Source organism: Falco peregrinus, chromosome 14 (assembly GCF_023634155.1).
Source record: "Falco peregrinus isolate bFalPer1 chromosome 14, bFalPer1.pri, whole genome shotgun sequence".
Taxonomy (NCBI): domain Eukaryota; kingdom Metazoa; phylum Chordata; class Aves; order Falconiformes; family Falconidae; genus Falco; species Falco peregrinus.
In genome coordinates, this window is record NC_073734.1 from 20,400,652 (window position 1) to 20,415,129 (window position 14,478).

At 35.6% G+C, this 14,478-nt stretch overlaps 1 protein-coding gene across 1 annotated transcript in view; it reads left to right on the forward strand.

Annotated features, from left to right (window-relative positions):
- The window catches only part of FTO (FTO alpha-ketoglutarate dependent dioxygenase), a 260,515-nt gene that overhangs the window by 50,441 nt on the left and 195,596 nt on the right, over window positions 1–14,478 (forward strand). Inside the window, exons 3-4 of the mRNA XM_055818513.1 lie at window positions 1,891–2,551; window positions 10,858–11,001. Of these exons, the coding sequence (XP_055674488.1) occupies window positions 1,891–2,551; window positions 10,858–11,001 (805 nt within the window). The remainder of the gene's footprint in view (window positions 1–1,890; window positions 2,552–10,857; window positions 11,002–14,478) is intronic.

Below are 14,478 nucleotides of genomic sequence, written 5' to 3' on the forward strand. Positions count from 1 at the left end.
TGTAAATACTGTTGTCAGAAATTATTATTATCTGTAGATACTGTTACAGGGGTTTTTTCCCTCTGTCTAGGAAGCTAGTTTTTTTTAAAACCATTAGAGTGTATAAAGAAAGGGAGTTAGCTTCACTGTAAAAAAATCACAAGAAATGGTGGCAAGGTTTATCTATAAACTAAGATTTATTATGTGTAATCATTAGTTTTAAAATAGGCTTCCTTTCATGTTCCTCTTTTTAGTAGAAACAAATGATCCTACAAAGCCACCTCTTCACTGTTGTGGGATAACAACGTGTTATGATGCAGAAGTCTGGTTTTGTGCAGTAGAAAATGTGCATGCTGACTTTACGGCCTGGCTTATGTTTTTTAAATGCACCTTTTCTAGATTTTAAAATTAATTTCCTGAAAGGCGGGTTCAAGTCTGGCTTGGAAGTAGATAGTACCAGTAAAGTAGTTTTGCTTTGTACCAGAAGGAGCCCACGGATGGATTGTAGGTCAGTGTGATGCTTTTGTGTTGGTGGTTTTTATTTGGTTTTTAAAAGCTCTTTGAACGTAAGCTATTATTTAGTAAAGTTTTGAGACATCAGTTTTGTGCATCCATGTGCTCTTGCCCCATTGCCTAATGCCTTCAGATTTCGGTTTACCTTAATTATTTTCTTATTTCCCCACACCACCATCTATCTACCCTTTCCCCAGACAAGTGACTAATTTCTGGGCAAAAGGAAATAAGTGTAGTGAATAGTTCTGAGCTTCGCACATGCTAATTGATACCTGATAGACTCACATTACAGCCTTTCCCTTACTAAGGGCGCTAGTTTGCATCTGATTTATTTATTTATTTATTAACTATTATGTTTAATGAAATGCATAGGAACTTAGTCTATTTAAGAACTTATTCTCTAGCCTTTGTCCAGTTTGCCAAACAGTCTCAGCAGTAGTTAAAGCAGATTTACAGGCAACCAATAAAAGGTGTGATTGTGTGATACTCACTTCCTTAGAAAACCAGATTAACAGAATAAAATTATCCAAGCCTTCCTGGAGTGGGAGGCAGTATTTTGCATACAAAGCAAGATACTGCTGATTAGCAGTGTTATACCTTGCTGGGAGTTGTTGCCTCCACTCACTGCTGGATTCTGAACTCCAACTGGTACCAGAGCTGGTGTGGTCAGAAGAGGATATGAAGAAAAAGGATATTATAGGTGGGGAGATGAGGAAGAAAAGAAGTTTGGAAATTTTCTTTTACCTAAAAGGGGAACCTTTATATAAAATAGGAGAGCTAATTGGCACGCATTGAGGAATCTGAATATAGAAAGGACCACTATGTTGAGGACTGTTTTGAAGACAGACCTGCCAGTGCAGCAGAATGTTGACCATTTTTGAAAATGTACATTTTCATTTTGTTATTTTTGCTCGAATGTTGTTATAGAAAATTAATTCAGTTTACCATGTAGCCTTCTAGAATTCCATATATCAGAATGAAACAGGATGGTCTTTGCAGCCATTGCAAAAAGAGGAGTGGCTTTGCTAGTGTTTGATAATTCTGTTGTTTCTATACTTAAAGGTAGCATTATCTACAGATTCAACAGGGGAGCTTATATGTTCTATTGATTTCTGCCAGAATCCTCAATTTTATTTATTCATTTTGAGATTTGACCTGGAGGTACTCTCTGGCTACAGGCCACTGGTACATATCCACAGTTTGTGCAATATATTAGAATATGAAAGTAAAGTAACAAATACTGGCATCTATTTCTTCACCATATTCTAGACTCATGCTTGATAACTTGTCAACTTAGTTTTGTCTGTTCTTGAATGTATGAAATACTTTGGTTCCTATAAAAAGAATAATTCTTTTACTGTTTTTGTTGTTTGGTTGTTTTGTTTTTTTCTCCTTTAGTGGAAGACCAAATATTCCAACCTGGTTTTAAGAAAATCTGATACAGTACCTGAAGAGCTTCATCAAATGGTACAAGAAAGCTTTCTGACCTTGCGAAAACACGATTGTTTCTTTCAAGATCTTGTAAGGATCAAAGGAAAAGATTTTGTTACCCCAGTGTCTCGTATATTAATTGGAAACCCAGGATGCACTTACAAATACTTGAACACAAGATTATTTACAGTTCCTTGGCCTACTGAAGGTTATGATATAAACTATTGCAATCCTCAGATACGTGATGCTTGTAATGCATTAATCAGACTTAATGACTACTTGCATATTGAAGCAGTCAAAGCATTACAAGAACAAAATTTGTTTGAGACCAAAGAAATTAAAGATACTACTAGTCTAGATGGAGAGAAAAATTTTGCTACTTCTATTACAGAGACAGGGTCCATTTCAAAGGATCAAAGCAGTTGTTGTGTACCAGAGGATGACTACATAAGTCTAAAGAACAGAACAGCTTATAACTTGACTTTATTAAATTATATGGATCCACTACAAATGCTGTACTTGAAACAAGAACCTTATTTTGGAATGGGGAACATGGCAGTGAGTTGGCATCATGACGAGAATCTGGTTAAAAGGTCAACGGTAGCTGTGTACAGTTACAGCTGTGAAGGTGAGTTCTGGGAGGTAGGAGTTGACTAGTGATAGAAATATCTTAAATCCTGGAAGCTCTCTTGTGCTTCCTTGGGTGTCCGTGCATAAGCACACCTGCGCGCTAGTCTGGATTTGTCATGTACTTCTGAACACATTGTGGTACTTCTTGTATTGAAGCCCTATCTTTATTTCTACTAAAAGCTGTACAAAATATGCCTGTGTTTACTGCAGCTGGTTTATCAGTTGTTCTCTAAGTAGATTTAAAAAATGGTATGATTAACTTTCTAAGAGCCAGGAAATCAAAAGCCATCAAATACCTATTTTGGATTGACACATGTATATTTTTCTGTCCTGTGAAATGTGTCATTGTAGTTGAGATCACAGTCTCTATTGTGTTATTTATCATATACAGACTTGCTTGTTCTTGGTGCTTATTTTACTACTCTTCTTTCTTTGGAAAGATCATTTTTAATTGGTTTTGTATAAAAGTATTGCTGTATTTACTTGGAAGTATATACGTTTTGTCTAGGCATGCTGTACTGCTAATGCATGTTTGGTGGAGGAATTGCCAACGTTTCTGTAAGTTGAGAAGGGTGGAAGTTTTCCATTAAAAGACCTGCTGTCTGACAGGCTTTGCAGGCTCTTAGTTCTTTAAAAACCATTTAAATGCAGTATTGGGGGAAAAGAAGTGTACTGGAAGAGTCATTAAATATTTCATTTTTAGTTTAAAGTACCTTTCCTATTTTTATCTTCATTTAAGAAACATGAGGATTTTCGTTTATTTTTTTCCTAACAATGAACAAACCCTTGAATATTTTTTTAATGGCTTCCGGTTTTGCAAACATAAGATTAGAATCTAGATGCTTGATTTGAATTTGCAAATGGTCCGTTATGTTTCGTAATTCACAACTGATTTTTGGTCCTTCCAAAAGTCCTTTGATGTTTGCTTCAAACGCGGGAAGAATTGATGTTGACTTTGGTAGGTTTTGGCTAAAGACTATAATGTAAAAACAATAGCTTATGCTTTCATGTGCATTCTCTTGTTAGTTTTGAAACTATGGATCACTTTGTTACTTAATATTCAGCTGAAATCGTTATATTTACATTTTTCTGAACATAAAATATCAGCTGGCTCAGCAAACTGAATAGAAGAGATTCCCTGACCAGGACCAGTAGAAGTGTCTTTTTTTTCATAAGCTTTTTTCTGTCCTATTTTCCAAAGACGTTGATGTTTTATATCTGCTAAATTTATTATTTTTCAGTAGTACTGAGGATAAATATTTTTCAGTAACATTTTACATTAAAAACATAACCATGAACTTGAAATAATAATAGTGTGCCTGAGATTTTATTATAATACGTTTTAAAACTTTTTACTTGAACATAAAACTTGCTTGTGGAGGGGAAAAAATCAGTCCCTTTAAGTTCGGAGTGCTATAAATTAACGACAAAGAAGGCTGCTATGTTTATTCATAGCTTGTCATTTGATTTTGTTACTTCAAGTTCAGCAAGTTAAAATAGTATAATTTGTACCTATATCTAAAACCACTGCAAATTCTATGCAAGATTTAATTGTCAAGGGTAGAAAGATGCATTTTATACATTTAGATGAAAAATTATTCTGATATTTATATGTAATTAATCTTTTTGCCACAAACAATTTTTTCCATACATTTAGACTTAAGGGTTTATATTTTTTCCTGAAGGATTTAAAGATAGCCATGAAAACTTCAAAACGCTGAGAGCTTTCCAGTGAATAATTTGATTGTTCTGTCATTTATGTTTGCGGAAAAAATTAAAATTACTACTTGGAATTTTTGTATCTTTGCAATGATTCCAAAAGTTTTTGATCAAATTGAAATTTGATTATGTATTGATGGGGGGAAGCTCTTAGCAGGAGGTGGCAATATTAAAAACTCAGTGTAGCTGGAGATAGTGTAAAAGACACTGTTTGGGGAAGAAAATTATTTATGAAGTCAGATCTAAATCTGAACAAAATTGAATTCTGCTTGATAGCTCTTGAGCGTGGCTGAAGTTGGTTTAATGAACTGTAGAGGGAGTTTAAGGTGCCTTGTGTGTCTCCCTGAGCATCACCAGCAAACGTCCTGGAGCCTACCTCAATGTGAAACCAGTTCACACATCTGTCTGTGTCCAGGTTGTGGTTGTCATTGCATATCCCTCAGGTGGAGCTGTATTTATAGTTGGCCTACTTACTCATAAATGGGAGGAAATGGAACTTGTTTATAGTTTATGAATACAGCATTGTAGTTAAAGTGACAGTAAATACTTGTGTGTTGAAGTTTTCTACTCGGCATATCCAAAAGGGGTAAATAGTCTACTTGATTTTAGAGAAACAGATTGTCTTTTTTGCTCTTCTGATTTCCTGTTTATAGCTTTCAAATGCTAGTGGTTAAAAGCTTATCAGTGCTTATAATTCTTTCCAGTTGCGTATCACTTCAGTGTGTTGGTGGTTTCTGTGGTTCACAAAGATATTTCAACTCAAAATTATGTCAATATTTACTGTATCTCGTACCAAGCTCTCCATAACTGTGAAGCATGAGGAAGCTCCACGTCTTTTTGAAGATCATTGTTAAATCTTCGTAGAATTGTATCTTGACTCCTTTTCCCATTTGCCATAAATATATTTGCTTTTCATGCCAGTACCTTTTATTAATAGTTACTCCATTAATTCATTTAGTATTGAGTTAGTGCAAAACTCTCACTGTAGTGTATAATGACCATCGCAGAATCATTACAGAATACATAATAAAAAGAGTAGAGGTGGTCAGAATTTTTTTTGATGAAACAATTTTTCCTTACAAGATGGCGATTACATAGATTAGTAATTTTCTGGAAGAAAACACTGATTCTGTGAGAAATTCAAACACAAATGAAGCATGTTGGGTTTTTGTTAAAAGTAGCTTGATTCTCTTTTCTGCTAGGTTTTGCACTCTTCCCCTCCCCCCCTCTCCCCAGTGCTCTATCCCTCAAATTCTCACTGCTCTCTTGGTACTGCAGACACTGAGGATCTGTGGCAGCCTGTAGCGTGGGAAACCTTGGGCTTCCAGAGCTTCATCGCTAGGACCAATCCATCCTGCCACAAATGCAGAATCCCCAGGTTTCCAGGGTTTGAACAGCAGAAGTCCTACGAGTCGAGTAATCTTACTGCATTATGGCAGCTGTTTGCTGGACTCGGGAGTTACCTAACCCGGGTTATATGGTTTTCTTTTTACTTTAATTTGCATTTTTATATCACTATTTGTTTGGTACCTACTTATTTGATTAAATAGTATTAAAACAGATACTGCTGTAAGTGAAACAACTTTATTTGCTTGTTTGCTTGTTCAGTGTTTGATGCCATAATGAAAAATTAATGTTTGAAACTTTGATCAGTATTAATTGGTGTAGAAGCAGTTTTTAATATGCTGGAAAAGAAATTTGAGAGCAAACATAAAGATACTGGAAGGAGCTGATACTCTAATTAGCCTCACTGTTTATGTTCTTGTTTCCAGTGTCAAACTGTTTCAAAGCAACTTCAAATGAGGTACATATCTAACAACAAAATAAGATAGACGTTTTGCCTAATGCTCATCTGAATAGTATTTGGTTTTATTTACATTAAAATAAAACACATTAGATTACACTAGGTTAAAAGTAGGTTATCAGGTGATGAGAATAGGCCCACGCAAAAATTGGGGAATTTTTCTTTTAATGTGTGCACTGCATGAAAGTGTATGAGTGGTAGTCATGGTTCATACGCAGAACTGAAGACATTAGGGAATGTGTGTTAAATTGTACTGTCACTAATGCTGTTTGGAAGTAATTTACTTTTTGGAATTTACCATGGAACAGGAATTCCAAATTTTGACCAATTTAGGATTTTTAATTAAAAATTAGCTTACAAATATCCTATCACATGAGAGCATTAAGGTAAAAACTTTTTTCAGGATTTCAATACGGTAAGCTAATAACTCATTTTTATTTCCTGCTCTATTTATGAAAGTGAACTTCAATCCAAACACTGGTGGAATAAGGGCATTTTCAAAAATTGGATTTTATCCATGAAAAATTCCTAATGAACAGTTTTCCCTCAGGTCTTTGTAAGTTTTGTAGGAAGTTTTATTGCTTAGCAGAGTACTAGTTGGTTCTAAAGATGTTCTTTGAAGTAAAGACTTGTTTCAGTTACCAACCTAAAGGAGACGGAAAATAATTTAGTCATGGGAAACATCCAACTTTCTTTTACCTGGATTTCCCACAAAGTGTGTTTGAGCTTAGATAAGTAGTTTTCTCTAGATTCTTTACCGTTTCTCATTTGTCATCTTGCTTAATGCCTACTTTGTACTGCTCTGAAGTACTAAGCAACTGGCTCTGTTCACTGACAAGGTGATGTTGAAAGGTTTAACAAACCTGGTTGCAGTAAGGACTGATCATGGAGGAGCTGTTATGTTTGGGGGTTTTTGTAAAATGCTGTTTGGATTTTTTTACACTGTGATGTGTAATAAGAATAAAATCAAATGAAGCAATACCGTAGCACTAAAGCTGTTGTTGGCTATTTCATGTCTACAGTAATTGCGACTAAAAATAGTTGGGATTAACTACAGATGTATCTTTCTTCACCAGGTTAAAAAAACCCAACAAAACAACCTGAAACTGCAAAAGTGTTTCAAAATTGAAGTAAATCTAAATTTGTAGTTAACCAATAATTCTCTTTATGTACTGATTAATGGATAAAAGTCATGGAGTAGGCATTTGTACAGGATGAGAACAATTATATTGTATGGTTTCTAATGTCAGTAATGTAGTAGAAATATTGCTCGTTGAAAAAAATAGAAATGGTATGTAGAAAAATATGTATTACTACTTAAGAAATGAATATAAGAGTGAAACGGTCACGTCTGTGACTTGCAGGTTCTGGCCAGTTGGAATGAGATTGTGAGAGAATCACAAATTTTTAGTGATCCAATTACTTTTATTATAATACATTTGAATCTCTGTTTTCTAAAAAGAAACTGTCATTTGACTTAACTGCTGTGGATTTTTTTAACCATCCTCTCACTGATTTGATTAAATGAAGTCTCTCAGGAATGAGGGGGATGACAGAATATTCTTTTTTCTTACTTCAGTGCTTTTGTTCTTGATATATTTGGACACAATTTCAAGTATTAATTGATACGAACAATGTTTGGCAAATCTTCCAAACTTTTTTACATATATACGTATCTATATACACATATATGGGCATATAATATACATATAAATTGCTATGGAAGACAGTAATAATGTATATATTTCATTAATCACTGAATATGTACCCAAATGCCTTTAAATTCTGGAAAAATCACTCCATCTGTAACCAAAAAAAAGAAAAATTAAAAAAAAATATATATCTATATAAAAATGGTCAGTTGGATTTAGTGGCAAAGTAGGTGTTTACAGTCCTTGGTTTTAGCCATGTGTTGGCAGTTATTCTGTCATCTCAGGAAGTCAGGTACATTTAGGGTATAGTTTGACATTACAATTTGACTTGAATAGAGAACATTCAGGTTTCAGAGTATAAAAAAAACTCTTAGAACTCTTCTTGAAGATTTTGGCACCGGATAGGAAAGAAACCTTTCAAGGCTACTGTTACTTTCCGTGCTGTGGAACAGTAACCAAACTAGGTCCAGGAAAACAAGTCTCATGTTGTTCTGAACCTAACCATGACCCAAACGTGATAAGATCAGGTCTTAGAGCTGGAACATCTCTGAAATTGGAGCTGTCTAGTTAGAAGCATAATGTTGCGGCCAATTTTCTGCAGCTACATTCTCTCTTTCATGGTTCTACCTTAATTACAGGTTTGATGAGGTATTGTTGTTATGTTGTGGTAAGCTGGTTACCTGCTTTCACCATTTCATTTCGGGTGCCAAGCATAAAGGTTTCTTGCCAGCCAAATTATTAAGTCTTGAATGCACAGAATTTAAATTCTCAGATAGTTTTATTATATTTCCATTGAATATGCCTACATTTGACCATTTCTGTGTGGTCTACCCCAAAATAAATACATGTTTTTAAGGTGCTGTGTATGTGTGCAAGATCCACATGATTTACCCTGATATATAACTATGGTTTAGATTCCTCCAAATGTTTTCACTTAAATGAGAACTGTAATTATACCAATCAATAGACAGCCTTCAGTCATGCCTGAGGTGTGACAGAATTTAGTAACAATTTCTTGTTGTGTAAACGTTTGTCAGTGCTACCTAGAGAGATACCACAAATATTAAGGTGTCTTTTTTTTTTTTTCTTTTCCCCCTTGCTCTCACTTTCAAAATAGCTTGCATTTAAAAGCTAGTAGCAGCTTGCTTCCATTTGTTACCAAAATAACATGGTAGGAGCAATCAGTTTCAATTGCTGCTGATAATTATAAGGTGCAATAATTGAGAATATGGAGAAAAGGAGACTGTGAGCTACATTTGAACTCTGTACTTAAGCAATAAAAAATTTATCAAACTGCAAAAAATAAGTCATTTTAACGAGCACATTCCAGAGGTGCTGGATTTATGAGGAGACCCCAGGAAACTTTGATTGAAATTGCTGTCTCTGATTGTAGTTCTATATTTTATTGGTGCCATATTGTGAGCAGTGCTGCTGCCAAAGTGAATGGGAAAGCAGCATAACAGAGAGAGTTAACCCAGAAAGGTTACCTCTTTTTATAATATCCATGATGTATTGCATTAAAAATGCCTTGAAAGCCATCCTATTTGCAGTTTTCAGAAAACATTTTTCTTAAATTAAGTTACAATTTATCTGAACAGGGCAGAAAATATGAAAGCCCCTTGAAGACTTTAGTATTGATTTTTCTGAGTGTTTGCTAGCTCTTGTTTTCTCATTTGTGTGCTCTCTGATAGAAAGGCCTAGAGCTGCTCCTGAGCCACGGCTTCGGCTGCGTGAGAGCTGCAGCCATCGAGGCAGGGAATTTACTGTAGGAGTTTTAACTAAGAACTTTAGTTTGGGTTTTTAAAAGGGTTTGGCTCTCCGCTTCGTGAATTTCAGCAGTATTTAACTGACATAGAAAATTAAGACAATTTATTAATTATGAAAGGCTATTCCCAACTAACTGAACATTGCAGTAGCCATGTGAGGTGATTGACTTGAGTATTTTGAAAGTGTGAGTTCAAGGTCACTCTTTATGTGTGCGTGTTATAATAAGAGTGATCTCTTTGGCATTTTTATTCTGGAATTAGATGAAGACAAAAGTTTTAAAAATAATAACATGAAAGCACATTTGAAATGGACGGTGAAATGGACACACACAGTCGCTAACTCCTAAGCAACAATTAGGCATGCTACATAGTTGATGGCTTCTAACCATTCACTGCTGTCCTGTGCCAACTGCTTCTTTAAAACTTCATCCTTCCTCTCTCAAAATGGTCTGTTACTTTAGCCATAAAGCTGTTATACCATAGCTCCCCAATACCTTGTTATAAATGCTGACTGTATCTTTCAATTTATACTGCAGTGAAGTAAGCTTATGAAAATAGTTCTGAGGGATTAAGCTCTAAATACTATTTCTATGCAGTGGATTATTTTTTTTCCCCAAGCTCAACATTTTCATGTTGCTTAATGATAAGAAAAATGTTGTGACAAATGTATTGAAGCTTCGTTGGCTATTGAACATGTTATCTAGCATGCTTGACTAATAATTTTGAGAAAGGAATGACAGATATGATTCTGAGATGCATTCAGCTTTGGTCTAGATGGCGTTTGTGCCCATTATTTTACCTTACTTTACCTCAGTTTATGATTTGGTGAAATTGCAAGTATGTAAACAAATGAAATTGTTTATGAAGTGCTTTGGCAGCTTCTGACTTGAAATTCTTTCAGAAGTTGTCTGGCTTTATATCAGTGTTGCTGCATTTTATTTTTTTTTTTCTTCTATGCTTGTGTTTTTAGTAATGTTTTAGAAAGTAAAAAAAAATGATTGAGTGAAGATTAACTAAAACTCCCATTGCATGTACTCGAGAACTTCAGAAAAGCGTGAGTCCATTATAAAATTTGCCTTGATTTGCTTTTACTTTGTAGTTAATGTGAAGTTTTAATCTTACACTTGGTTATAAAAAATTCTTCATCTCATATGGCTTTTTTTTTTTTTTTTTTTTTACCTATTACATACTTCTGGATTTGGAGACGGTGATTGTACCAGATGGAGATTATAAAAAGTTTAAGCCTATTAAGATTGTACCAATGTGGGATATTGTTAAGTCTGTATTGTTAGAGCAGATTTTGTATTTTATGGTTCTCACCTTGTCTGTCGTCTTTGTGGTGTTTTTCCCTCTCTCTTTAAAGGTTCAGCCATGGAAGAAAGTAACGAGCAAAAACTGAAGGGAAGAGACCCAGCTGTTTGGCACGTAGGCTTGAAGGTAGCGTGGGACATAGAGACACCTGGATTAGCAATACCACTTCACCAAGGAGACTTCTACTTGATGCTTGGTAATTTTCGAGGGCTAAGAAGGTGAATTTGCTGTTGAAAACAGAGAAAATGACACAATGTTAATTAAGACACCTTCCTTTCATTTAGGACTTTGCTTATTTAGGAAAACATGAGATCTGGCTAGAGTGTATAATAAATTCCTCCTACCCTGCCCTCTTCCAGTGTATTTTGGGGAACTTTTTTTCCCAATGTTTTGCTTCATGGCTAAGAAAGGCAATACTCCTTTTGAGCCTTTTCTGTCTGTGCAGTCAGAATTGCTAGTTCATGTCAGGCTCCAGGCCATAAGCAGGATTTCCCCAGATCTTGTGAGAAGCTGAGCTGTATCTGTCCCATCTGTGTATTTGTAGATGCTGGTTCCTTTTTCTATTCTTAATACAGTCTTCCTGAGAAACTGTGAGAATCTGTGTCTGTTCTGTTCAGCAACAAAAATAAATCCGGTTCCTGAGGTTGCATTACAGAGTGGCTATGTATTATGTGTGGTGACTGTAGCTGTCTTACAGCTTTCTAGTACCATGGTTCTTGAAGTTTCAACCATTATGACAATCTGTGGATGATCTGTTGGTCAACGATTTTAGACATAATGCTTCTCTCATTCTGCTACACTTTTTCTTGTATGTATTCAAACATAGGTTTTCTTCTACTAGTGGGATTATACTAAGATCATAATAAACAGAGCTGTCATACTCCAAGAGTGAGTCCCAATGCCTCAAGTGTAGAGGATTAAAAAAAGAAAATTAAATTCAGTTAATTTACTTGAGCAGCTGAGCTCACACACTTAAGGTTTTTCCATTGAAATAAATGAAGCAAGAATGGTGGCGAAGTTTTGTTAGCACAAAATCTGTTACTTTCTCTTTTGGCTTGTGTTTCTCTAGGTTATCATTTTTGTTTAAACAAATGTAGTTATAAATTGTATGACTCAAAACATGAACAGTGCTTCTGACAACATCATGTTTACCTGTTTTGTGACTTGGCTGGACAGACACAATCTTTGAAGAGTGAGAGCAGTTGCGGTGTTCCCTGTTTATGTGTTTGTGACTTGGAAGGTATCTTCCATGGAATGTCCCTAGTGTGACCTGTCATGCTTCTGACTTGTTGGCCTGAACAGTCTTTTCACTTTTACCTTTCACTTTTATCTTCCAACAAATAGGAAAATGTAGAGGAATGAAGCTGCGTTAATTAGGATTGATAACATACAGCTGTGGGCTGGCTTCAGGGGCGGGGGTTGGCTGATGTAGATAAGGTGCAGCTGTGGCTGGTTCTGGTAAGTGGTTGGGCAGCCGAGGAAGAAGCAGAGAGAAGAGAGGGAGCACACACCCTGGGTGAGGAGAGACCAGGAGAAGGCAGCAGAGGGACTGGTGTGAAGAGTGTGTTGGTATGAGATGGTAAAAGACCTTGTTGCAGCTTAATAGTTTGGAGAGTGCTGCGACAGGAAAACAGTTTACTTCCTACAAGCAATACATTTGTGGGCAATCTTAAAAAATATATACCATTCCTTGTTCTTAGTTACCTCACCCGATCCTGTGCACTGCAATCAATCTTGTGTAAAAGAACGGGACTCTAAGTATGTCTGTGCTCTGAAGTATGTCCAGACGTGAACAGACCCAGTGTGACTATGTGAGGTCCTTTGGCACAGTGGTGTGGGTGTGCCTCCCTTTTCTGTATTTGTGAGGATATAGAGTAGCAGCTTGGGGGGAAACTGAGACATTTCTTATATGAAAGGGAAGCTTTAAGTGGCAGCTAAACATTCCTGGATAGGGAATTATTAATTAGGTTTTGTGGAATAGCTACTGAGGCCTTAGCTAAACTTCCTTTGCGATCTTTCCTGACTGGAAAGGTTGTGCATGCACAGCTTTGCTGGGCCACACATTCAGAAGGCAATTAATAAAAGAAGGGGTCTAACCAGTATTTTTACTGCAAAATACTGTACGTTGTCGTTGACTGGGTTACCAGATCATAAGGACTTTCTTTCATTCCCCGATGGAATTTATATACAGTAACTAAAGTACTATCAGGGATGCTATATGAAGGGTGGGTCAGAAAGCTATTTTATTAAACATCTATTTAACATACAACATCATGATCATGTTTAGATGGAAACAAAGGATATATTAAACATTCTTTTGAAGATGATGTGTAAATCACTTTCTTATTAATACTTCATGGAAAGCTACAGATTTGAGCTCTGTAGGCCAGGTGTTTGATAATTTCTTCTGCATTTCTGTAGCCTTTGTATATTTTTTTCCTCAAACACTTTAAAAAATAATTTTTATACAGTCTGGGAGAATATTCTCAAATTGGCCCTTTTATTGGGCTTTGAAGTACAGCAGAACCGGCTTTATAATTTTTACTTGACATGAAAGACTATATAAATGGGCATATACAGTTTTAGTGTATGTTTTTACTGTTCAGATTTTTTTGGAACTGACTTTTAAGAGGAGGCATCTTGAGGGTGCCATCTAAAAGATAAAATATGAAAATTCTCTATAGGAATCAACTTGACAATAAAGAAGCCAATTTTAGAGTGACTTATCTTGTCCATTTATGCATCATATGTTCCAGAACCTCATTTCAGTAAGCAGAGTCTTCTTGCTGGCCTTATTTTAAAAGCAATGGCAGCAGTATGCAAGGCATCTAGGAAACACAGCATTAAGAGTACTGCAGGTCATATTAGCTGCGAATGTACAGGGGCCAATTTGTAGGACTGTGTACTTTTTCTGACTACCATTGACTCGTCCAACTCTAGGGAAAAACTTTGCAACTTGTAGGTCTGTTCTTCCAGTTGTTGCAATGGTATAGTATTTACGGCTTTCTGTCAACCGGCATGTCGAATTAAGTTTGTTGCTTATAGTTAAAAAGTCAGGTCCTACCAATTCCTGTACCTGGAATACCCCAACTATTTCCTCTTATTATACACACAAATCTCAGATAAGAAAATGTGGTAACCTGATCTTTCTAATAGTAAATGCAATTACAGTAACTGGTAAATCCTGATCAATGGACATATCAGAGTAACCAAAAGAGCAGGGTGGTGTTTTAGCATTTTCAGTAGATATTTATTAATGCTTATGTTCCTCTCTTCCTTGGCTCTATGAAATGCTTTCCATTTTTTCTAGGTAGAATTTTAGTAAAGCGCAGCCTTAAAATATAAATCGACACCTGCATTCTCAGCAGTCCTCTTCAGATGAAATCATAAGCCAAAGCCATAATTTAAATGTATGTTAGTCCTAAACATGAGGTGATCAAATCCATTCTTCAAGTAAGCTATTACAAAAATATAGATGTATTTTGTTTAAGCAAAATGGAACAAAATTCAAAATTACATTCAGTAAGACAGTTGGGGTTTGGGGTTTTTTTTTGTTGTTGTTGGTTTTGTTTCGATTCTTTTGGTTTTTTTAAGACTTACTTTTCCTAATATGAAGAAAAAAATCTGGTGAACGATGGGAGATCTGCTGCCTAAAAACTCAAATCTGAACTTT